At 39.0% G+C, this 26,645-nt stretch overlaps 1 protein-coding gene across 6 annotated transcripts in view; it reads left to right on the top strand.

Annotated features, from left to right (window-relative positions):
* unc5db (unc-5 netrin receptor Db) overlaps nt 1-26,645 on the top strand; it is a 273,315-nt gene that overhangs the window by 222,083 nt on the left and 24,587 nt on the right. For all 6 annotated transcript variants that reach the window (XR_015776501.1, XR_015776502.1, XR_015776499.1 and 3 more), the window contains 2 exons: nt 97-268; nt 19,524-19,751. Coding sequence is in view for 2 of the 6 variants with exons in the window: in XM_088077178.1 (XP_087933304.1) it covers nt 97-268; nt 19,524-19,751 (400 nt within the window). In the remaining 4 variants the exon portion in view is untranslated. The remainder of the gene's footprint in view (nt 1-96; nt 269-19,523; nt 19,752-26,645) is intronic.

Genomic DNA, 26,645 nt, shown 5'->3' with positions numbered 1-26,645 from the left:
CACAGCCTCCATGCAGACTATCACTTCCTTTATGTAGTTTTTACAAACTGTCACATTCTCTCCTGTGTGTGTGTGTGTGTGTGTGTGTGTGTTTAGTGTCCAAACACTGGAAGGCTGTGAAATCCTCCTTGGCCCAGAGGTAATGTACGGTCCTCCGGGCCTGGACCTCTTCTGCCCAGTGGCCATGACCATCGCTCACTGCGCCGAGGTGGATACAGAGAACTGGAACATCCAGCTCAAGAGGAAAACCCAGGACAGCAAATGGGAGGTGAGTGCTGCAGGCCCACACCTGTCAAGTGCAACCCGGCCCATCGAGATCTCAGCTCGCCTCAGACACGGCATGTATATCCACCGTTGTCTTTTTCCTCAATGGCTCTATTGCTTTTTTTCTGTAGCTAAATGTCAACAGGAATGAATGCAGGCCACCAAAACTTTCCACTGTTTCTGTTTGCAGCAAAACTCCCGCTGCACCTCTAGACCAGAATATAAATACTGACGTGCAGATTTGTAGACAAGAGCAGAAAAGATGAGTCATAGCATAAAAGCTAAAAATATATGCTTTTAAAGTTCTGCTGTGATGTCAAGATCCAGCGTCACCAGATTGAAGGCTGGAATCAATGCACTGGCTCCAAATCAGTATTTAACCCTTTAAAATGTAGTTAGACATCCATTTTCTCGTGCAGCGTTCAGACGCCTCTCACAAGCTATTTATACCCTTTGAAACCTGAGCAATTTGGTTTGATTTCTTCCAAAATCACAGGGAAAAAGGCAATGACAAACTTGGCAAGAAATGTCCCACAAACTGCAAGAAATCAGTAAAAGGTGACAAAGAAAATGACCTGAAAATTAGTTAGAAGAAGTGGAGGAGGAGGTATTATAAAATGTTCAAAGATTAGGGAAAAAGCTCCAGAAAAATATATTTATAATCATTATTAATACAATACGGTGCAAGTAAGGGCTTACAATGATCAGACATATTTATTTCTAAGTGATCTCTGTACTAAATTGCAAGCAGAACACACAGGAAATATGTATACAGTATTAAAAATACAAATATTTCAGAGTAAAACAACTTAAACTGGCCAAAGTTGCAAGTATTTAGTGTGACCTCCCTCTCCACTTAGCATGTCCAGAAGTCTCTTGGTAAGACAAAATGAGATTCACAATACTAATCCTCTCGTGTATTTACAGCAGGTTGTATTCAAGTCATGTCCAAAGCTCAACATCGATCGTTTGAGCCACCTTTTATTATGGTTGTACAAAGCCATTTTTCACACTAAATATTGACTGACAGAAGCCATTTTATTCTGCCTTTTTTGGTGTTTTAATGCATTGTACATTTCTCTTTGTATTACTTCTTAATTAAGAGAGTTGGAAATATAAATAAATAAAAAAATATGTAAGTAGGTAAGTAAGTAAATAAATAAAGCTATGTCCTCATTACAACTGTGCTCTTTTTCCCTATCATTATACCCTGCCATGTGTTGTTAAGTTGCTCATTGCCTTCTCCTCATGCTTTGAAAGAAATCAAACCAATTTGCTCAGGCGTCAAAGGGTTAATTGGAACCTTTTTCCACCCACTGACCACCTGTCTCACTTCAAATGAGATACAAAGGTAAGATAAGGGAACTGCACATACTGCATACGACAACTAACCACACTTGTCATTTTTCATGCAAAAGTAGCGTGTTTTTTCTTGCAAACACAATTAAAACATCTGGATCTATAGACCCTGTGAAAAATGTCTAAAATGCCAAGGTAACCAAAAAATGAAAGTAAACTAAATCATAAATCAAACAAGTAGGAGCCGACATGTCCACACATCATCATGATACCTGTGTGTTTAATTTTGACTTCATCTCACATGAGAGCCATCTGTTTCTTTATTATCTAATGCAACTACAGCAAATATCTCAACAGGCTGTAGGCTTACATTTCCTAAAACCTTACAGCTGCACCAATCAATATTTTTTAGATCAATAATGGATGAAATGACCTTCTGTACTGTGAAAGGACTATGGGTGTTAACACCCAACTGCATTTCCCCTCACTCCCAGTGAGCTTTTCAGCATCTTTAAGTGTTGTTTTGGGTCTCTGACCTGCAGTTTTTCTGCCAAACCATTTTGTTACCAGCAGCAGCGAGCAGCTATTTTAACACTTTGATACCTAACAACTAACTTGAAATAAAAAAGAAAAACAGAAAATTGACAAAACTTGTCTGCAAAGGCAGTATGTTCTCCACTGCAAAAGATACAGAAGTACTTTAGAGCGGTCGTGGCAGGAGGCTGTAGCACACGTGTCTGCATTACCTGCTGCAAGGTCCTTAATAAGGTCATTATATGACAGCTTCTGAGCAAGTTCTGCATTGATACTGATGACAGTAAGGCCACTTGGATGTTCCTGTCACATTGCTGAACGCAGGTATGTCTTAATGAGCTCAAGTTTCAAAAGACTTGCGAGGGCACCACTCAGCAAGCTCACACAGCTCAAACTACGTTATATCTGAAAAAGCCTTATGATCATCATATTGGGCTGTTTTGGTGCCTCCTCCGACACTGGTGCCCCACGCACAGCCCGTGATGCAAGTGCCTGTAGCAGCGGCCCTGCAGCAGACAGACATAATAGGAGACAATCAAGTGAAGAAAAAGGGGGAAAAATAATAATGAATACTTAATTTTAAATGACAAATATTTAACTTAAGAATTAGTGGGGACCAAAATAGCAAAAATGAGAATGGCTATTGGGCAGACACACAATTTCAAATGAATGCTAAAATACAAAATAACATAAAGTTTGCGTTAACAACTTTATAAGTGATAAATCAATGTCAGTGCCACAACGGGCTAAAGATATGAATTGATATGAAAAATAAAGCAGTTCTAATTGATTTTATTCAGTTTAATTAATGTATTGAGTGGCTTACATTTCACAACTCATCATATTATATAATCTTATATAAATCTTATATCATCTTATATAAATATGAAAGGCATTTGTGAAAAAATGTTTAGAGTAAACTTTTGTAATATGAAAGTCTTTAAATTTATAAAATGCTTTATATAGAGGAATATAATCAAATTTAACGTTGCCAGCTAACAGCAGTTCGTTTTAAAGCTGCAGTTGGTAACTTAAATCAAAATAACTCTCTCACATGAGACAGATAATCTTCGGGAAAAAAAATCTTGTTCCTCTGGCTCATCTGCATGCTTTTAATGGCAATTGCAAAAATCCACCGCACATGAGTGAAAACAACTGATCAGAGTCTCTGTCAAACACTGCTCATGAACTGTGGTCAAAGTGTGACACTAGTAAGCGCTTATCAAATATGATTTCTGAATTTGTTGCTGCATTGCTTATTTGTCACCTCAGATGTTTTCAGAAAGAGATTTTAATGAAGTGTTTAGCTGTGAAATGAAAGTGTTTGTGACCTAACCCCCATGTTGAAGACAGTCGAGCCAAAACCAAACACCTTCCATTAGGCCTTGGCGGTATCCATTTTTTCATGCTGTCCTGAAATTTCACCAGAATATATGGTGAATGGTGGTATTTGTGTGCAGCCCTACCTAACCTAGTCATCTAAGTAGTTAGTCCAGTGTTTTAACAATCACCAGCTCTGGTTTGGTTGAAATAAATCCTTAAATATGTTAAAATGTGTTGTTTTCCCTCCTTACTCTCTCTCTCTGCTGTCACTAGCTGTCTGTTTACAGTCCTGTAACCTACTACTCGCAGTCACCATGTTTGCCAGCTCAGCTGCCCGTTCCTCCAGTAGAGATTGACCTCTAGTGGCGTATGATGTGCACTATTTTGGACAGTATTGAAAATCATTCCGTACGATTTTTAAAAACCCTGGTATACCATTATATCCCAGCCTGCCACCCACCAGCTGCGGAAGAGTTTAGAACATACTACTGGAAGCACTACGAGGAGGAGGAGAAACATCATTTTTTTCACACACTAATTGTCTTATGTACGTGTGGACATGGTGATAGGTTCAGCAAATTTGCCAGAAACTTATTTTCATAAAAGTTATCAACTGTAGCTCTAACACTTTAAAATCTGGAGTGGCATCACTCCTTTTGACATTACTTTCAAAAACATAGCGAAAAGGGTAACTTAGTAAGAAATGGTTCACAAAATGCAAGAAAGTTGTAGATTTAGAAAATTATTTTTAACAAGCTGGGAATACATCTAGAACAATGTTGCAGAATTATTATAATTTTTAAGCAAATTTTCCATTTTTTTAAACCATTTTCAAGTAATTTTGTCATACTTTTTTGCTAATTTCTTGCTGTTTTTTTTGTGTCATTTTTGTCTTCGTTGGTCATTGCCTTGCCTTGTGTTTTTGCAAATTGAGCCACTTTGCTGAGGTTCCAAGGAGTTAAAGCACCTTAATGCTAGCAGGACCAAAAATAATTGACAATATTTTCTCTCTGCCATTGCAGCAGCTAGAACATCAAGATTAGTTGTTCACCCTGATGATCTGGAGGCCACATTGTAGTTTCCCTGTGTTTTTGGTTCCCTTTTTTGTACTTTTCCATACAGCATCAAATGTCACTGGTTTAGGACGGTGAGTTTTGTACATTGGCGTTATTTTCCTTGACATAAGATGCCATGGCTTGTTGACTCTGTTATCTCCCTCTGTTTGCTGACCTTTATATATGTGCTTTATGTGGTAAAAGGTCCTGTTAGTCAGTGTGACACGTGTCAGGTGAGTTATGTGTGAGCCATAAAAGACTGCTGGGGCTTTGTGCGTGAGCTCATTGATCCAGTCTTATGCTCTCTGTGGGTTCAGCGGGTGACATAAGGCCACATGGAGGTATCACTGGCAGTCCGGCAGGAGGAAAATAAAGAAACAATTACAGAGTGTAATGGCCAGGAAGAGGCATGGCTGCTGTCAGTCAGCGGGGGAGTGAAGGTGGCGGTGGGTGTTGCAACGGGGGGTATAAGGGGCCGTTATACAAGGGCAGTATCGATTAGTGGATCAGGGAAGACATGGCACTGTGAATTTAGATGTGAAGCATTCAGGAAGAGAGTCATGGAGATTGTTTCTCTGCTGACCACACTGTCCATTTGCTTCCTCAACACACATACACACACACGCACACACACACCATCAAAACTAAACACAACAAAGCGGTGCAACTCTCGCACAATATTTTGCCTTTCTTGTTAGTGCCGCTCTAATGCTTTGGAACAGGACATATTGTGTTTTCCAGCTCTTTATACAAGTATGTACGGGTTCCAACAATGTCAGCTTTTTCTTTTTTTCTTTTTTTTTTCTCCCTCCAGCGAGAAAGATTGTTTTTACTGGTCTGGATGAAATCCCAAGAGCTTAATCCCAAACCCAAAGGCATAACAAGCCCAATCACTGTCGTCACTTTGCATTATTTGCTTGTGTTTTTGAGCAGGAACCAGTGAGATGATAACAAGACAAGAGCAGGGGCAAATAATGAAGAGAATATTCATTCAGGCGGTAATGTAAATGGAAATCTGACGTAAAGTTTTGGCAAGCTGAGCATGGGTCAAAATAATGAACAGCACAGGTTTGCCCCTGGCTGTTGTGGTAGTTGTCAGTGCTTAAAAGAGCTTGTTATTTAGAGGAAGAACAGCCGGATTTGCCTGCTTTCTACAACGTCTGCTTTTGTCCTGAATAATGTTTTTCTAAATGATGGAGCTGGCTGAAATAAAGAATATTCAAGAGCTGCAGCGGCCTCTGCATGCACCACTGCTCTACCAGCAGCAAAGACGCGGCATAATGGACCTTCATATTCAATTAATGGAACACTTTCTTTTTGAGAATGTTTGACAGTTTTAGTTTTGTACCTTTTTTACTGAGATCAAAACAAAATCTGTTTTTCTTTAATAGAAAAAATAGTAGTCCAGTACAAATGCTCAGAGCAGACAGCCTTTTTGAGCTCTTTGATGTTTTTGGTGCGTTGGAATCAATGTTCAGAGCATGTAAGTAGCCATAGCTTTACATGGCCCTGATTATTGGCTATGAAACACGGCAATACTGTAGCAAGACCATTTCCCATTTCATGTACCATCTTATCTATATGTTTCACCCATGGTATTTTGTTTTCGAAGGTTTTTACTAGTTGCTTGTCTTCTTTAACCTTCCAACACACAAGATAGGTTTATATCACAGTACATGAATTGTAGGTGCTGGTGTATACCTGGTTGTTTCATCTGCATACACTAAAATATTATTTTAAAACACATCAACATGTTGAGATCTGATCATCTGGACTGAACCTGCTAAAGAGAAGGTTTCACCATAGGTTGCTAAGGTGATAAACTTTTGTGCCCTCAACTGAAATTTTGGATCTTCTTTGGTGGAAGTGTTCTTTGGACTTGCCTCGGCACAAATCTGACAAAATGTTTCAAATCAGTCAAATTGCTTTGCTAAGGAGTGAGTTTTTCTTAGTGTACGTTTTTTAGTTATTGGGCACATGAGGTTTTAGTTTTTGTACTTGATTATATTTTGGAGGGAAAAGAAAAGTAGTCCCATGTTGGGCTGAGTACCTGATACCTGTGAGGTATTGACTGAGATAACCCAGTTCATAGTTGTATCAAAAATTCTTCCGGTCAAATGATACCTGCATTTATACCCTTTGGTACCCAGATCTCCAAAAAATCACGGCTAATCACTGCAAACATTCTTAGATCTAATGTGACGTGTGATTTGCCCAGTTCCACAGCAGCGACAACCAAGTTATTTGGCATGAATTAATTTAAGTACAACTCCAGTGAGATGCAGTCCTGTCAGTTTCTTCATCTTGGCCATTGTAATTTAGTTAGGTCTTTTTCTTGGATCCTCTTAAATTTTAGTCGACAGCATTATAACTGTCCATGTTGTGGATGGTTCTGGTAATACATTGTTTCTGGTTGTGAAATAATTTAAACATAGTTTTGGGTTCAGTTGCTTCTCTTATTTTGATGAATTAAATCTACCACTGACTCAGTGAATTTGTTGACGTCATTGGTGACATCACCTACACAGCTTGTGGTGTGATGAAGTCGAGCGTGGTATATATGACATAGTTGGCAGTTCAGTGTGCGGGGTTGCCACCAAAGCATTTAGAAGTACGAGTACACGCCTGTTTTGTCTGGTGGCATTTCTGCTTCTATTCAAATGATAGATATTGAATGAATAGAAAAAAAGGTATCAAAAGAAGTACTCTTTTGGTATTGGTATACCTTTAAGTACCTCTGGTATTGTAATGTTGTAAACAACCCAGCTCTAGTCCCTCGTTTCCAAAGATTACATAGTATGATAAGAAAATGGCTGTATCTCAGGCACTACAATTAGCCGAGCAAGTAATAATAATAATCTTTTTTTACATAACACTTTTTAAGCTAAAGCTCAAACTGCTTCCCAATTAAAACATTTACAGAATTAGATAAATGTCAGGCGCCCATGCAGCCCCTCCCCTGCCCCCTAATGACGTAACCAAAATTTAGAACAGCAGTACATCGCTTAACTTCCATGCTGGTATATTTGGTTTATCAAAGATTTTAGCAAAGCAACACAGTTATTAAATCAGCACAACAGAAATGTCAGTTAGGTCGGGCCACAGTGTTTAACTCTATTTCTTTATATGTTAAAGTTACGACTGAAAATGACGACAGAAATAAACAAGTTTGCAGAATTTACATATCTCCGCAATTCAAAACAGTTGCCAGTTTTCTATCTGGAAGTGACTTTTGTTGTTAGCGCGATGTCACTGTCATTCAGTCTGTTGATAATAGTGTGATTTTTTCATGTGATCTAACCATGTCAAAGTTGTACTGTTGGGTACTTTCCTAAAGTATGTCAGTATTAGATTTTAAGACTATAGACCAACAAATGTTGCATTTTTCTTACCATACGCAAGTCTTTGGGAATAAGTGGGTTTATATTGAGCTAGTTTCAAGACACCTAAAACTCAGGTGTGTGGCAGGTTAACCCAATAATAAAGGGTCCCTCTGTGTGAGTATCATACAGAAATTAGGTTGTCTAACTTGATGCCAAAATACATAAAACAGAAGTTGCCCGTGTCCCTCATTTGTACTATCCTCTTCCCTGTCCATCTTTGTAAGATTAGAAACCTTGTCGACTCTCTTCGGGCCATTCAGTCAGAGACTGATGTTGTTTTGAAGAGCTCCTCTGCTGACATCTTGTTTGCTTACGGAGGTGTCACCACTTTGTGTCAGTTTGTATATATTCTTCCTCCTCCTTTGAGCTCAGGCTCATGTTTACCTAACCTTGCCTTTTATAAGTATTCTCGGTTCGCTATTGTGTGACCAAAAAAAGATTTCTTTTCAGGGTAAGAGGGCAATTTCTCACGATGTGCAAGTGTTGCGAATGAGTAAGGGAAGGAGACCGGAGGGAATATGAATGAATACAAGATTCATGTCGCTTTGAGATTTCACTCTAATATTAAAAGGGTGCAGAGATCCTCAGAGCCTCTTGGTTAGAAATAATGACTTACCATTGAGGTCTAACCTGAAGTTAGAGAGCAGAGGCTTTTGACGATGCGTAATACCTGCAAATGCACAGTGCCATTAAAATGCCCTTATTTCAGCTGTCATTAGAATACACACTACCCACAGAAGACTCCTGAGCACTCCCAGCCGCAGTATATTATTATTCAGTGCCATATTGCAGTGAGTTAAGCTGTGCTTATGAGGATGCAGAAAGTACAAAATGCATAAACATAAAGTATTCACAGAAGGCATCCTAACACCTGACGTGAATGAGGCTGAACACAGTGGTAACACTTTATTTTGCATCTTATTAGACGATGCAGTGCCTGATTATAATGTGAATTTAGTGCACTTTGCCTTCCTTTGCCTGGATTATCTTTATGCAGGAAATCTCACCATTTAGCTCCCAAGTAGGCAACTACAGATCTATACCTGTCACATATATTCGATCCTTAGTAGTCATATATTTCAGCCCATTCCAAACTCATAGAATACGTCTGCTTTGATAGTGCTTTTGGTGTAACATTGCCAGAAGTCACCTTTTGCGTCCACATGAAACATTAGTGAATGGTGTCAGGTAAGAACGTGGCCAGACAGAATGGTAAATGTACTGCACCTGTATCGTGCTTTTTTAGTCTTCCAACCACACAAAGCGCTTTCACACTGCATGTCACATTCACCCATTCACACACACTTTCACACACTGCTGGCCAAGACTACTGCACATGTTGCCACCTGCTACTCAGTAACTACACTCACACGCTGATGGCGTAGCATTTGGAGCAGTTTGGGGTTCAGTATGTTTCCCGATGATACTTTGACATGTTGAATGAAGGAGGCAAGGCACAAACCGCTGACTTTCCGATTAGAGGACGACCAACTCTATCTCTGAGCCACAGCTGCCCTTAGGACTGGGCACGGTGTTATTATATGCCACTTGAGACTGCGGCCTGACGGAACCTGTCGCATTTGCATAAAACATGGCAGGATGGCGGGAAGTTTAAATGCTGCTGGTGTGGATATAATATAAGCAATGAGGGCGCCTATAGGGCAGGCTGTAGGGGCAGTGGATGGGTCCAACAAACCCTTGGCTTTCATGCAGGAGTCCAGTGTTCGTTTCCCATCTGAATGTGATGGGGTCAGAGCAGCAATATGTTACAACTTGAGATGAGAACCTGTTGTATATACACTGGCGGCACTTTCCATGGGCAATTTAGGCGGCTGCCAATCTTGCCATTCCAAGGGGTGGCGCCAAAATTGTGCCCAGAAAAAAAAAGTGAGTCATCACAGTCTGAAAAATGTGTGATGTGCAAGTCAAGTGGACATCAGAGGACCTTTATCTTGTTAATTACATTGTAACAATACCCCGCTCTCAGCCAAAAAGTCATTGCAATATACTAAAGGGTACACTGACATCCTCTGTAACCCGCCCTTGTAGTACACTCACATCATCACCTACCACTAAACCACCAAGACAAGTGTATGAGGAGAGAAAGAAAATGACAAAAATAACATATCTGTGTTGAAACAGCAGGAGGAGAGCTCTTCGGTGTCAGCTCACAGAGGTTGCATTGAGTTGCACTGTGATGCGTTCAAGCTCTTTTCAATAGAAATTAGCATTAGGCGAAGGTAAATGATAGCATTCTCATGATGTGTTCACTGTAATCTTGGTAAATATAGCTTTTGGTTTCACAGCAACATTAAATAAATATTAGCGAAGGATTTGTGATGTATTATTTAAAAAGGCTTTTGCTTTTTTAAAAGCATGTGAACGAAAGTTATTTTAATTATTGTTTGATAAAAGTGTATGATTGGATTTGCGCTCATTAAAAGGTAGCGTAGTGAAAAGCTTAATTACTTTAAAACAGTGGAGTTATTTTTATAGTGTAGATTTCTGTGTTTCCTCGGATAAATAAAAGAATAAATAAACACAAACAACAACTCGAGCAACAATTTAGAAACACTGATATTGGCTATCAGCCAAATTGTTTTTTTAAACATTGGTATTAGCATAGGTCCAGAATTTAAAAAATGATGTATCATTATTTCAAGTGGAAAGTGAATTTGTACTTTTTTTTTATTATTATTTTACATAATTGCATATATATTTATATATTTTTTAGTTTATTCTTCTGATCAAGTTCATTTCTAATTTTTATTTAGATAATTTATTGGAGGGGTTTGCCTAGGGCACCAAATGTACCAGAACTGCCTCTGCATATATAATAGATCTTTAATAGTCATGAAATCATTTGCAGTTTTTGTTAAAGTTTATTTTCTTTAAAGGGAATTTGGGGAATTTTCCTAGAATTAGTAACACATCAGTCATGATATCCATCACGAAAATGAGCTCGGCAGAGACTATGTGAAACAGCATTTGTTTGAATGAGCTGACTCATTCATTGCATAAACACAGATTTTTAGTTAGCGCTTTATGATACTTCCTCTGGCTTGTCATTACTTGCTATAATAGAGCCCCCCCTCCCCCCCTTGGTTTATTATTATGTTTTCTTTTCAATGTCTGATGATTGAAAGCAAAGAAAAGCAAAGAAAAGGCAAAAAATGAAAGACAGGACATAAAAGATTCCTTTATTCCAATTGGACATAATGAAGTGCTTCCCGGCTGCCGTTGTTATCTCATAAATAAAACACTCTGTATTGTACATAATGACTATTTTGTGTTGTGCTATGTACTAAAACCATCACTCTTGTGGGAAATGGTTTTTCCACATTCTCAGGAGGAGAAAACCTGTGTGGGTTTTTGCTTTGTGATTTAAACCGGTGTTATGTTACCTACACCATTATTCAACAGCAATGTACCAGAACTCCATCTATAATATATTCTACTGTAAGTTCATTTGCACATATTCCCTGTCATATCCATGCAGCTCTGGGCATGAATATTTAGTTTTACAAGAGGCGTCTAACAAACTCAGGGGTGATGCAAGGAAGGATTGCGTGGTTTTTGCGGCCACTATACCTGCACAAATAAGACTGAAAGACACCGTGTAACTCCCAAAGATGCTGCAAAGGGTGTAATGCACCCCCAACTGTGAAGCCAAGCGAATAGTTCTGTGTTATTTGCATGTATTAAAATGAGGTAATATGCATACATTTGGTGCATAATTGGCCTTTTTCTATGCAAATGAGCCTCATTGCAAACACAGTCCAATTCCAGTAATAGCCATACACAGTTACAGTGAAATTATTAGAGTCTTCAGAGAGTTTGTGGTGCATATACAACGGGTGTCACACACAGACTTTCCAGTGATCATGGTAGCAGTGATTGTAGCCAGGTGAAGGCATAGTCAAAGGCAGCGTTTATACTTTTCCACATGGATATTGCAACTGAAAAAAAATGCAGTCAGCTTTAAGACTGCATGGGCTTGTTTGTGCTTTAATAACATTAGTGTAATAGGTAACTGTTTTAAAGTGGACCTTGAAACGGGGCAGATAGAGGTTTCATGCAATGCAAAATTCAAGGTGGTGCCAGAAGCCACCATTTATTCTTTAGAGCTGGTCCATCTGTGTGCTACTTTGAGGGTTTCTCTGCAGGTCTGGGAAGTCTTAAATAGTATGCAGGATAATGTCTGACTATTTCTGATTATTGTAATATGATCCCAGGTTTACCTATTGGCTGTGCGCTTAATCGGGATGTTTGAGATTGGCCTATTAAGTGGTCGTTATTGTGTTTATAAGGTTAATAGAAATGGGTTGTTAGGGGCCTGATGTACTTACTGGTAGGTTAGAGACACATTAACCCTTAAATTGAGCAAATTGAAATTGAAATTGAGATTGCGAAACAAAATACACCAAATAGAAACACGTCAGTTTTTTAAAAATTCCCATTTATTGAAAAAAAGTTTTTATGCTCGCTTGAGGTGGTATTTCGGGCGATTCGAAAAAGCCAAATTTCACAAAACTGCAATGGAAACACATTTTTCGCTTTCATAGTTCGTATGATGTGCAGCTCCAGGTGGCGGTAATGTGACTTTATGGATGCCAACCGCCAATTTAACCCATAGAAGAAGGAAAAGTACAACTAAGTCACATGACATTCTCCAAAACATGACTTGGTTTGTGTGAACGGAGAAATAGACCAAGATCTTCTTAACTCTTATACAAGACAAAGAAATCATAGCGATATTAGATTAAGAGTAAGATTCATTGAGTGGCTGCAATAGAAATAAACCTTCCATCCATGTGAGAGAAGTGGCGTAATATCACTCAATGGAAATGCAGTCATCTTGCATATGTGTTTTATCAAAATTTTGAAAATATCACGTTTGATAATGGAAACCCGACTATTGTTAGATTTTTTTTAAAAAATCATGGTTGGTTTCATTTTTGACACATCAACCGACGGGACGGGACAGGACAGGACTGGACTGGACTCACTTTATAAATCCCCAAGGGGGACACTGGCCCGCCACCATAGACATGAAACAAAAACATCATATGCAGCATGTAAACAACTCCCAAATGCCCTTTATACTGTTTTCTCACACATGGGAGAGTCTCATTAAGGCCCTTTCTGGCAGAAATTACATGTCAAGGCCAGGTAACTGCCTTCTCAACCTAATTGTAGTAATGTGGCAGGCCCTGACCAACCCACATCTATGATGCTTACAGTGTTTCCCAGAGAATTACAATCGCTGTGTGGCGGCAGTTGACGTCCCTTTGTATCAGCGAAAACATGATCTATTCCTAATCGTAACAAAGTGGTTTTTGTGCATAAACATAACCACACATTAATCACAGTATTGTTGAAACACATTTTAACGTATTCACTAAATTAGAACTTACCAATAACATATCTTTGGTGTCCAGAAATGTACAATGCCAACATTTCTTTTGGTGACTGGGTAGGTTCACATCATAAGTCAGGTACCTTGGTTGCCACCCTTTTAACCCAAAACTAGTATAACTAGTATCGACATTCTTTCTGCTAATTCTCTCTTTTTGGCTCCTTCTAATCCTTTGCCAGCCCACCTTCTTTGCTGAACTGACTTGAATTACTGCAGATGAAGTAGAAAATGCTGGGAACCTAATGTGTTTAAGCCCTGCAGACAGAATTTACCTTTACCATATAAAATAAGTGCATATTTTTATAGCTGATGTGCACAGTATATCTGATATTTGCTCACAGTTGCAACCATCACTACACACTCAATTTTGGATTTATTTTTGTGGATTTTGGATTCATTTAAATTCTTAATATGTGTATGTTTGCCTACAATTTTCTATGGCATAAATCTTGTACTGGAGAGTTTTTTATGTCATGTTTTCCATCAATGGACACGATTTTCCATTTTCTCATGCATGAATTCCCAAGTGGTCCATGTACATTTTGTGTTTGAATAGTGTGAAAGAACCAAATAATCTGCTCTGATTTTAACTGGGGGAGTTCTAAGAACCAAGGTGTATTCTTTTAAGTAAACTGTCCTGAGTTCAGTTGGATGGTTGATTCCAAAGAATTTAAACTTATTCCAAGTCCAAGCCAAAGGGAGCTCTCTCGCCCTCAGAAGACACTGCTCCTAAGCTGCCTGAAAAAGTTTGTTTGAGTTTCAGTGTTTACTGCACTTCCATAACTTAGACATATCACAATGTAACAAATATAACAGAATATGATTGAGAGAGCCAGCTGACCAATAAGAGCAGACTGGGCTTTTCGGGAGGCGGGACATAAGGTCAGACAGACTGTTTCAGACAGAGGCGCTGCAGCAGAGGGCCACATGAGACACATGATGTGCTTTTTGAACATTACAGCATGCAAACCTATTCTAGTAGACCCCCAAAACAAATATGATCCCAGAAATGAGCATAATAGGGCCTCTTTACAGTGGATTTTCAACCCAAATGCCAGAATAAATTTCGCAAATATACATTTCAGTGAACCACAGACATGTGACATTTGTAAATTTCATGTGTTAAATTTGTACGTTTCATATGTAGCAGATATGTTTAAACTTTGAGGATATTTGAATATTGGGGGTGATAGAATTTTTCACATTTTTATAAAAGCGCTTTCACAAGGTTTGTGGTCTTAATTTAATCTATCTATCTATCTTTGTAACTTGATTTTGAAAAGTGATATATAAAAAGACAATAATAATAATGTCATAATCATCATATTTTTATTATAATTATCTTTATTATTATTATTATTATTAATAATAATAATTTTCATTCAACACACAGCAACAAGCCTGTCAACAGTGTGACACTGTTAAAACTCAGACTCTTGTAACCTTATAAAATTGTCAGACTCACAATGGACAATGAATATATTAATGAGAGAGATAATGAGAGATGTCCTCTCTTTTATTCCAGTCTCTTCATGCCTACATTACCGCTGCATTACATGCCTACATTACAGCTGCCTCATTTTTTTAGCAATAATTCTATAACAGGAAGTGATGTCACACATGTCAACATTCTAGTGCAGCAAAGACATGTTCTAGAACACTGTGATGTGACATCACAGATTTGCTTGGTTAGGTCACCAACATTCCATTTCAGAACCTCACCTATGTGGCACCAGACAGACAGATGATCATTCAACTGTTAGCCGCCTTACCACCAGCAGATACTCTTACCCACAGTGTTCATCCAGATTTACCTGTGCTGCATTCTCCAGCATCACTAATACACTGACAATACAGCTCGTCACTGTATTTCTGTGGACAACAGAGGAGTGCTTTCGACTTTCCGACCTTCACAGAACAGAACATGAGCCGTAGAAGAAACACCAAGCCTCTGCTGGACTCCAGTGAGGACATTAACGCCATGGACCTCCACCAGGAGCAGGCAGATGGGGACGGTGACTTCAGCGCCATGACTGTGAACCTGCGGGGCGTCACTGAACAGCTCAAGACCTTGCACCAGGAGATCCACAACATCAAAAGACAGCTGAAGAACTGTGAGATCTCAGAGGAGGCTTTTGAAGAGATCCAAGCAGAGGAAAAATCTGCAAGGAAACTCTGCGTCTCCCTGCAGAAACAGGTCCGGGGCCTCACTGACAAGGTGCACCAGCAGAGCACCATTTTTAACAATTACAAAACCGTTAAGGAGTCAAATGAGGCACTGGACCTTCGCCGTGAGACTCTGGAGCAAAGTGTTCAGGACCTCCAGTCTAAGCTGAGCCCCTTTGAAAGTCTGCGGGAAGAATATGAGGCTGAAAAGAAAAACAGTAAGGCCAAAACAGCGGAACTCAAGAAGCTCGAAATGGAAAAGGATGCCCTGGAGCAGCAACTCGAGGGCATCAAGAAACAATCCGACGAGCTGAAGATCTATCAGGACGAACACAAGACAGCGCAGGACAAAATTGACGTTTTGAAACAACAAAACGTCAATTTGAAGCAGGAAATTCAGGATGCCACCAAACAGCTCCAGTTGAGAGAGGACTGTAAGAGCAAACTCATCCAACTGGAAGCTGAGTTGCCAGTCCTGCAGGAAGACAATAGAGTCCTGATGACAACCCAGTCTGAGCTCAGCAGCAAGCTTGAAAATGAGCCAGACTGGAAGACCGAACATGACAACATGACAAAATACATCGACGACCTGAAGGAACGCAACAAGACCACAGCGGCAGAAATCCAGGTCTGCAAGGACAACCTGCAATTTCTGAGCGACCTCAAGGCAACTTTTGACACCATGGCAGCAGAGAAAATAGTCCTGACCAACGACAGTGACACTCTGCTGAAACAACTTCAGGAGCTGCAGGCAGAGCGCTCCAAAGAAGCAGCTGTGGAGCAAACACATCTCGAGATCAAGCAGGAGATCGAATCCCTGGGCGAGGGCAACAGGTCTCTGCAGATTCAGATTGATGAGCTCCGCAGCAGCCTCCAAGGAGAAGTAGCTCTTGCCAACAGTTATGACTCCCTGAAGGCTGACAAAAAAGCCTTGAAACGCCAGAATAAAGCCCTCAGCAAAGAGCTCCAGAAGCTCAAGAAGACAGCTGACAAAGAAAGAGCTCTGCAGGCGAAATGTGAGGCCATGAGGGCAAAAAAGGACAAGATCACCACGGAACATGACGCCCTTCAGCAGGAATTCTCTGCCAGCTCGGCCCAGGGGCCACACATGCAAGGTGGCATGATGCCAGAGGCCAGCAGTAGCACCCCTGTGCAGCCAGTCACCGCAGCCCCACGCAGGTCGGGTATATGCACGAGAATTTCTAGATTCCTAGGGTTTCGGGACATTCAGGGCTCAGCCCACACTCATTAATTTGTGACTCAATTTGCAAGGGTTTTCACCGGGTGCTCCGGTTTCTCCCTCACCAAAAAAACACTGTAAATTTGTATTCATTTGTGACTATTTTTTCGGGTTTACTCCAGGTGCTCCGGTTTCCTCCCGATCTCTCTTCATTCATTAAAAAACATAAAAAAAAAATACAGTTGTAAGGATTAAATGTCAAAATACAGTATATTGAGTTTGTATTTTAATGTTTTTCCTCATCATGTGTTGTCAGAGGTCGTCTCAAACTGTTCAAAAACACACTGAGGATTGTTTTATCATGATGTTTTTCTGAGAATTTAGCATAAACATAACCTTAAGAAGTTTGCAACAGATAATTACTCATCTGAGTAATTTGGGGGTTTTAGAGACACTATCTGTAGAAAATACTTAAATACATTTTAATTTCTATTATTGGAGTTTTTCATTCATGAGAGTTTTTTTGGTTTTTTTTTACACGGAGCTAGACCTCTTGAGATCGTAATAGAATAATTACCATCAATATGTAGTATATTAATCTGTGAATTTCTTTTTGGCACTTCTAACGCTGAGATGTTTTATTATAAGGTTGGGGAAAAAGACAACATAATCTAAAGCAAGAAAAGAGGTTAATTTTGAAGTTATAATTTCTTGACACATACAGCAGTGAAATCTTTGACACCACCAGTAATTGAGATATATAGAAGAAAACAATGTTTATAAAGAGTGGTTAAATTTAATACAGCAGAGGGAAAGTTGTGCTCATTTTTAGGTGATGTGCAGACCGCAGGCAAATCTGATATTTCTAAAATCCTATATTTAAATCATAAAGATTTTTTTTTTAAATTAGGGTACTCAATCATGCATTTTTCCCTCTGTCCGTAACAATGGATGAATAATCTAAACACAGAAATTGCCTAATAGTAAAGATAATAAATGGTCAGCTGATTAAGTAAACAAATAATTGTGTAAAGGTGCAAAACAGTGTAAAACAAAAAAATTGCTTTCTTTTAGTAAAGAGTTATGCGATGCTAATGAGCTTACAGTAACCAAAGCCAAGATTAGCCAGCTAGCTCTTAGCTATGCTACATAGGCTTGAAGTTGGATGCTTCACCAGAGCTGATTAAGTGATATAATATAATAATATGCAAATGGCAATGTAGTCAATATCATTGAGCCAATGGCCCAAATTATTTGGACCATATCTTCATGACCAGTCATCCCTGTTAAACTGAAAACTGCAGCACAAGCAGTGGGCGCTGACTGTATTTACAAAAGCTCAGATGAAAAATCCTTAAAATTGACGCAAAAGGGGAAATTACATCATATTTTGACGTGCAGTCGTTGCACCCGTGAATCTAAGGCAATTATTAACCATGCAGTCAAGTTAATGCTGACTGAACGTGGCTTTCTGAAGTGTAGATGGAGTGATGGCTGTGCACAAATCTTAAAGTCTATTCAGTTATGATGTGATATATTACTGGCCTGTGTTATGCTAACACGAGTAATAAAAACAGTATCAAAATATTTTTCTTATAAGTCGTAGCTTGAAGCATATCTTTTGGGGTTTGCATACACAGATGGTGGATTTGTGCAGCCGCAGTAAGATTTCACAAATTTTGATTACATTTACACGAAATACTTCCACTGCTACACATTTTAAATAAGTGTGTGCAGAAAACTTTCTTAGACATGCAGGATCAAAATTCTTTCTTGTAACTCATAGCTTGTAGCGTATCTCTATGGGTTTGCATACAGAGATGAGAAATTTGTGCGTCCGTCGCTAAGACTTTGTGCAGGAATAATTCCAACAGTAAGATTTCACAAAATTTTTGATACCTATATCCAAAAAAATACTTGTGAACATCATTTCACAAGCTCTAAATATTAATGACCCCTATTCATTTCCATTTGTGTGAAGTCACACAGTCTCTGTGATAATCAGACATAGTACAGTTAGCTATAAAAACAGAGAGGTTTAAAGAGAGAGGGTTTAGTTTAGTGTTGTGATTTTAGTGTGATTTTAGTGAGATCAATATAGACTGTATATGTTAACAAAATGTGTCAATTCATTAATAATAAAAAACATTTTCTCAGTATAATGCATTATAAAAAAGTGCAAAAGTCTATGTAATTTAATGAAAATCTGAAATACAATAAACGTATAAAGATAAATAAACAAAAATAAAAAGATAAAAATGAATCTAGTAAAAAAAAAGGTATGGTAATTACTGATGGTATAAAATATATGGTGGGGAAAAAAACTCAGTGTTATGTCATACAAATCTGAAAATAAAAGTAACTTCAAAAAATGAAGTTAAAAAATAAATACACAAACACATAATGAATCTAGTAATAAAGTCTGTTTAAATTTTATGGTAGAAAAAAGCAATGTCAGTTTATGATAATAAAAATATAATTGAATAGAATTACAATATAATCATAATACATCTTTTAAAAACACCTGCATAAAATTAAATTGGGTTTTTGCCACATTTTTAGAAAATTAATTTGATTGCAAACAATGCCAATCCTGCAGTCACAATGCCTGTTGATAAAGCGAGTACAGCTAATCAACAGTGTGCAGAATTTTTTGGTTCTTTCATAGTCAGTGTTAATGATATGTCACACCTGTCTATAGAGGTCTAGTTCACAAGTTTGAAGTGCATGTTTTAATCATAATGCAAATCGTCTTTTTGTTCTTCCTTTCATTCTCAGCAGTAAACAGGATACAAAAAGATGAATCTTTAATGTGATAATGTGATATGTTGTAGCTGAGAGGAACAACAGGAAAATACCTGCTGTGTCTTCATGGGCACCACCTCTGTGCTTTATTGCAGGACGTGATGTCGGTGGAGGAGGAGTCCACTTCCTGTTACTGCCTGATGGACTCAACGAGCTGCCACCTGCTTCTGGACCAGCCAGGTTCGTACGCCCTGGTGGGCGAGCCCCTGACGCAGGCTGCCGTCAAGAGGCTGAAGCTGGCTGTGTTTGGGAGCATGGAGGCGGGCTCCATGAGCTACAGCCTGCGGGTGTACTGTGTGGATGACACGCCACACGCATTTCAGGTGAGAGAAGGACATCGGATAGTTGTTTGTCTCACTGTTTTTTATCTTTTGTTTCTCGAGCAAAGGTTGAGTCATGATTATTTCCAGCAGCGCTGTGCCCCACAGTTCCCCACAGTCCCATTAATTCATTAGGAGGATGTGGCCAGTAATAATGACTTAAGTGGTAAATACTTCCTTGAGCCAATTCTGAGATTATAAACTCATGATCAAAGGGCAAAAGCTAATTTAATGCCAGAGTGGTGTATTTACATATGGCCGAGGTGGAACGTGTGCTTATATAGACTACATTACCCAATTCTTCATAATAATTCTTTAGGTTAGACTATTAACTCCTTTTCTCAATTCTTCAGGTAATTTCTTAACCTTATAAAATACTTTTTCAGTCTAGTTATTTCTTTAACTGTACTTGCATGTACACATGAGTGCAGGGATAAGCATCATGTTTCAAATGTTTTGCCCATTTTTCTTAAGAACGTGTGAGGTTAAAGGTGCTGTCCTTTAGATGCTGTGCACTCTGCCTACATATAAAAAACTTATAGTAATACCCCTTTGCCACCAAAATTTGCGCATGCACATGGGTTTTTCAAACACAGGTAAACCCGCTAAATACTGCTTTCCCACTGCTTTTGTGGGTATGTGTATGTATGTGGGTTGTTTTGTTGGTGTGTCTGTGCAACGTCGCAGACAGGCAAGAGAACAGGTAAACGGTAGACAGACGCAGGAACAGAGGTCTGAAAACTTTTCTGTGGTTTATTCTCTTTCTGTATTTCCTAAATATTCAGTCACTCTTTCAAAGTCAGTGCAGATGTATTTGGATAATTTTTTAGTGCTGCTCAGGAGGAGATGGACAATAATTAGTGACGGTGCCGGTGGTGTGTCATTGCATCTCGCTGGTTCAGGAATTGAAATCACTGTGTTCACCTGGATGTTGTATTCCCATCAATGCCAATCGGAGCTGGAGGCTGTAAAAACCCATGTCTGCTGCAGAGTCATTGGACCGGGGGTGAATGCCGATCATATGCATTCTCATTGCATTAAAAAGCCAGATGTTAGCAGATGTTAGCTTGTTTTTTTGTGCAGTAGGAATGAGGCTTTACATTACAATTTGCAGCTTATGTAGAAATGTATGTCTGCTGGTACAGGTGAGAACAGTTGCATTGCAGCTATTCGATTATTTGCACCTGTCCCTACAGCGCATTATTATAGATCCGACTGTGTGCTGTGATTGGTTAGCAGTCATCACATGTGGTTAGGATTTGGGCAAAGAGGTCATGGTTAGGGGAAGCATTAGCCTGTCTCAGATATTCTTTGAGAGTAAGATGGCACATTTACAGGTAAAAAACTCCCAAATGGACTGCCAGAAAGTCAGGTGATGTAATATAAAAAGCGCCACAGTCCATGATGAGAATAAGCTTTGGTGAAGGGATCAAGAGCAGAACATTCATACAGGAGACTTGGCTTTAAGTCCTGTGTGAGTCAGCATTGGCTTGTTATTTTTAGACTGAGTAGATGTATTTCAGATGTATACATCCTTAAAGGATGTATACATCTGCTTTATGAACACTGTTTACATAAACCTTAAATAGACCTGTTCAGTATTTTCAACCTCTGTTTTCACTTTGCAGGAAACATAGCGCTATATGGTGTCAAAGACTCTTATATTACAGTGTACTAAAACATCTTTCTCAAAACCTTTAAGGTGAGAAATAGGCAATACAAGAAGAGAACCATGGTTTATATTTGATAAGCACCGCTTAGTTTTACAGTTTGATCTGAGTTTGGGCTGCGTTTAGGTGAGTGAGGAAGAGGAGAAGCTCTCTCTCTTGATCCACTTCTATACTTGTGTCCGTGGTGGCGGGGAGCATACAAAAATTAGATGAAGTACATTCTGTAGTTTGAGCAACAGCAACTTTTGCTATTTAACCCCATTGTAAATAGCATTTTTGGTTGACTCGCATTTGGAAGGCTCAAGTTCAGCATTTCTGCAGGCGCCGTCTTTGATTTTTGGAGCCTGAAGGGACCACATTTGGATAAGAGGGTGGAGCTGTGTAGAGACGCCTCATGGACAGCAGTCTCTCAGGCGACCCCGCCATAAAATTTGCATAGCTTTAGCCCTCAATAAAATGTTCAATAGGTGAGTTTTAAAAAGATTGACCCCCTATACAACTGTCATCAATTTTGAAATTATCTATAAAGACCAAAGCCATTTTTTGTACCAGGCTGTAAACGTGTATTTCTGCTGTTTAGTTGGGCATTTTAACATTGGGGTCTTCGGGGACTGACTCACTTCTAGAGTGACATTCTGGCAGTTTCATGACTGAAATATCTCAAGAAAACCAAATAAAACACATTCTGCGTATTGACTTCATATTCTGATAATAAGACAGCTTTGTGTTTGCAGTTTCTAGTGCTGCCCCCAGTTAGCCAAAGAATAATGTCATGCATTGGACTAAGTTTTGAGATACTGGTTTCTTTAATGGAACTATGAATGGAATTTGGTTTGTGGTGCTCAAAGTAAAAAAAATAAGATTTTAAAAAAATCAGCTTTCAGACACAGTGTCCTCGTTAGTCTGGCAAACCACAAAACACACTGTCAAAAGTTTTCATGGGGGCTATTAATAATGAGGTTTTTGGATTATCCAGAGTGAGCAGGACATTATTTCTCAGAAGACACTTTGCTTTTGAATGTCATTTTTCAAAGCTGCACACTCCACAAATTAAGTTTCATTCATCTCCTTTGTATTTGGATGGATGCAGAAATCTCAGAGGCAAGTATCTCAAAAATGAGCCAAATAAAACAAAGCTATCTGCTTGGCTTGATACAACGAGAAGTAATTGAGAAAAATAGGTTTTTGTGGCCCTTAGACTGCTACACTTGGAGTAATTTGATCTTGTCTTAAACTGCTGTTAGCTGATGAGTGACTTTATTGTCACTATTATATTGCGCTTTATGCCTCTGCACCAGCGATAGCGGGAGCCTGTGTTTTCTGGTTTTCCATCCATCTGTCTGTCTGTCCATCTCATTCTTGTCAGAGCAATATCTCAAGAACGCCTTGAGGGAATTTTTTCAAATTTAGCGCAAACAGTCACTTGGACTCAACAACGAACTGACAAGAATTTGGTGGTCAAAGGTCAAGGTTACTGTGACCTTCTGTCTGTCTCATTCTCATGACTGAAATATCTCAAGAAAACCTGGAGGGAGTTTCCTGAAAATTTAGCACAAATGTGGACTCAGTAATAAACTGATAAGAATTTGATGGTCGGAGGTTAAAGGACAAGGTCACTGTGACCTCACTAAATATCTTTTGGTCATTACGCACAAATTACTATTCTAATTACGCTAACATTTAATACTAATGTCTTATGAATGTAATGATGCAGTCACTGTGACTTGTATCTGTCTCATTCTTGAATGCATAAACACGGTATCTCAAGAACACCTTCAGAGATTTTTTTTTTAATTGCGCCCAAACGTCTACTATGTATAAACAATGAACTATTAGTATTTGGTGTTCAGAGGTCACTGGGACCTTGTATCTGTCTCATTCCTGTGAACATGATATCTCATGAAGACCTTGAGGTAATTTCTTCAAATTCTGCACAAACATTCACTTGGACTAGAGAATGAACTGACTAGATTTTGGTTGTCAAAGGTCAGGATGACCTTGCAAAACATTTTTTTTGGCTGAAAGTAAAAAATTCACGCACAAATTATGAAAAAAGTTACACAGATGTGTAAAAACATATGACGATGAAGTGGTGACATTCTATGTCCGATATGTCAAATATTAACTTTACTGTGACATCATAATGTTCTGCAGAAACACTTTTCTGGCCATTATTCATTATCATGTCTCAGGAACAGAAGTGAAGAAATTTGGTCAGATAGTGACTTGGTGACACTAATCTTGGGTGTCCCAGCACTGTCCCCTTCATATTCACTCTGACACACAGGACAGTTGCTTCAATCCCCAGTGAGAGAAGGCGGGATGCTCCTCGTCAATATAAGTGACAGCCTGAGAAATGCAAAATTCTGTCTGGCATCAATTTGATTCCCACCTCAGGTGACTTCTTCCTGTCTCTCCTAAATTAAATCCTCTGTTACTGATTGTATTAAAGTGTATATGGCATTTGTTGTTGAGATAATGATCCAGTTTCCTCCAGAGGGATCATGTTATTCTGCTGTCCCTCTGTTTCCCTGTTGTCCAGTTGCACTGCAGCTGCTTAGGCGTTTACTGTCCCTCGTGGTAAAGGATGTCATGAGATTGTGTGCATGTGGCATTTTCATGCCTCTGCACTGGTGATAGTCATAGCCGGTGGCATTATGTTTTCAGGTTGTCCCTCTGACCCCTTTCTCATGAATACAATATTTCCAGAACTCCTTGAGGGAGTTTCTTCAAATTTGGCACAAATGTCCACTCAGACTCATTGATGAACTGATTAGATTTTGGTGGTTAAATGTCACTGTGACCTCACAAAACAAGTCTTTTTAGGCTATAACTCAAGAATTTATCATTTATTACAACAAAGTTTCACTTGAAATGTCTAATAGAATGAACCGATGACATTTTATATCCAAAAGGTTAAAGGTCAGATGCTGAATTAATGACACTAATCTTGGGTGTCCACCTTGAAACCGTGCTGATTGTAGAGATCTCCTGTGCTGCCAAGGAGAAGATGTGTGTGAAGCATCCCTGTTTTCACAGACATGAATGTAAACTGTAAGTGCACCTTGGCTGGTGCTCGAAGGCATTCAACCACATAACAGTATTTCTGTTATGTTTTTTTTTTTTTTTTTTTGATTTTTTGAGAAAGAGATAGAAAACAGAGCATTTCATTGTCATTTCCTGAACAGTCCAGAACTCGCCAAATTTAGTAGTCTTTCTGAGGTTTTCATCACAACTCTTTCACAGAAATTGACAATGCACATTTTCACTTTAGCAATTTCTTATTTATTAGGAAGTACTTATTGTAGGTTCTGACCTAGATTCAAAGTGAACATCTTGTGCGGATGTGGTTTCAGCCCGGACAATCTGTGGTAGCAGGGACTTCAGCATTTGCTCTCTACTGGTTCAACCATGTGAGTGATTGCAAATTCATTACCACTGTGAAACAATACTGCAGAGCTGAACGTGGGGACTCTCTAACAGCCTGACACATTCTCTTCCAGGGGTTTTAATAGACTGAGACAAAGGCTGCCGTACTTTAATCACTGCCATTCAAATGTTAACCAATCATTCTTTTTTTATCATGTTTGACTTGATTATCCTTCAGCGACCTATAGAGTTTTTAAACATTGAGATCTCATCAGCGAACATCAGGGAAATCAAGCTGGCCGTGCTCCCCGGAGAGACTAGACTAACAGAGGAGCAGAGCCGAGCTCAACAGTGTACCACGAGCCTCGTGACTGACTCTGCCTCCCGACCGCCTCTCTGTCATGTCGCAGCCGTCAGCGGCAGCTGGCTTTAAAATGCATTCTGGATTTGGTTTATGAATTTCCAGCCTGCCGAGCAGATGCCAGACTTTTGCGCGTCCCTTGGGCTCCTGTCTGTTAGCACCACATCTCTGCTGTGTGTATTCCAAGCTCAGGCACAATCACAGACTGGATTCTGGATCAACAGGAAGCCTGATGCAACACAAACACTCTTGTGAGGGAGACATTTTCTTCAGCTGAGACCAAGGAAGGGTTATCATTGGCAGTTTTATGATATTTTCTGTATTATTGCACAATGCTGCTGTCACTCAAGAATATCTCTTCAGCAAGTCAAATTTGCTGAACATTTAGATCCAAATTGATGCAGTTTTTATATATTTCATCATCTTGTTTTAAAATTCACAGATAAACATTCAGTTCAAACAAATATCCTATTTTTTTCTGTTTCAACTGCAACAACAAAAAATGAGAAAGTCTTGTTGCTTAGGAATGGGAGGAAATAATTCCCCTTCACCAGCAGTCCATTTCCAAGGTCACACCATTCAAGTCTTACTGGAGACACATGAATGGATACAAGTTTCCTACCTGAAAATACCACCCAAATTCTATTAGTATTCTGCTGGCAGACGTTACCATCCACTGTGAACAGAAATACTGTTAACCTCGATCCTTATCTTTGGCAAAGGATCATCTATACACTCTTCTGAATTCTAAAATCACTAACAGAAAATATGTTTTTTTAAAGGATGAACACATCGTTTCAATTTTAGTGTTCATTTTGTGAACTCACTCTTCTATTGGTTGGATTTTATATTTTTTGACATTGCAACACTTAAAATGTGCTGTGTGTTAAATTGCAGATCAGGAACAGTCACAATCTATAGAAATCTTAAAAGCTTCAAATGAGTAAAAATGATACTCCACCAATGTTCAGCCAGCTTTGTGTCATAACAATGTGAGAAGTGTTTTTAAATGAACTCTTTAAATGAACTTCCCTCCATTGTACCAGCACCCATATCTCCCTGCTCATTTGCGTTTTGGATTTTCTCTGGCTCTATGGTTGGTGCTTGAACTGCAGAATGTACCTTTACATTTTTTTGAATGCCCATTGCCAACAAAGACACAAAGAGTACATAAGCGGATCAAGTGAGAGCTGTCTCTCTCTCTCTCTCTCTCGCTCTCTCTCTCTCAAACTCAAACAGTAAAACTTGTCAGTGCTGATCAAATATGAAACTATAATAAACTAGAATACGAGACTTTGAGAACAGGAAGTGGGTGCCATACTGTTTCCTGTATTGTAAACATGGAGGCTTAAAAAAGCTGAGATCAGATGTTAAAACTAAGCAGGGCTGATCGAATGTGAACCAAGATTCTGTCACTGTGTCGCCTATTTCTCACCATAAATGTTTTAGAAACATATTTGAACTTACTGTTTAGCTGTAATTTGAGATTTTTCATTT

The sequence above is a fragment of the Plectropomus leopardus genome, chromosome 4, assembly GCF_026936395.1.
Source record: "Plectropomus leopardus strain MGB_pleo_1.0 chromosome 4, ASM2693639v1, whole genome shotgun sequence".
NCBI lineage: Eukaryota > Metazoa > Chordata > Actinopteri > Perciformes > Serranidae > Plectropomus > Plectropomus leopardus.
This window is presented reverse-complemented; position numbering and strand designations above follow the sequence as displayed.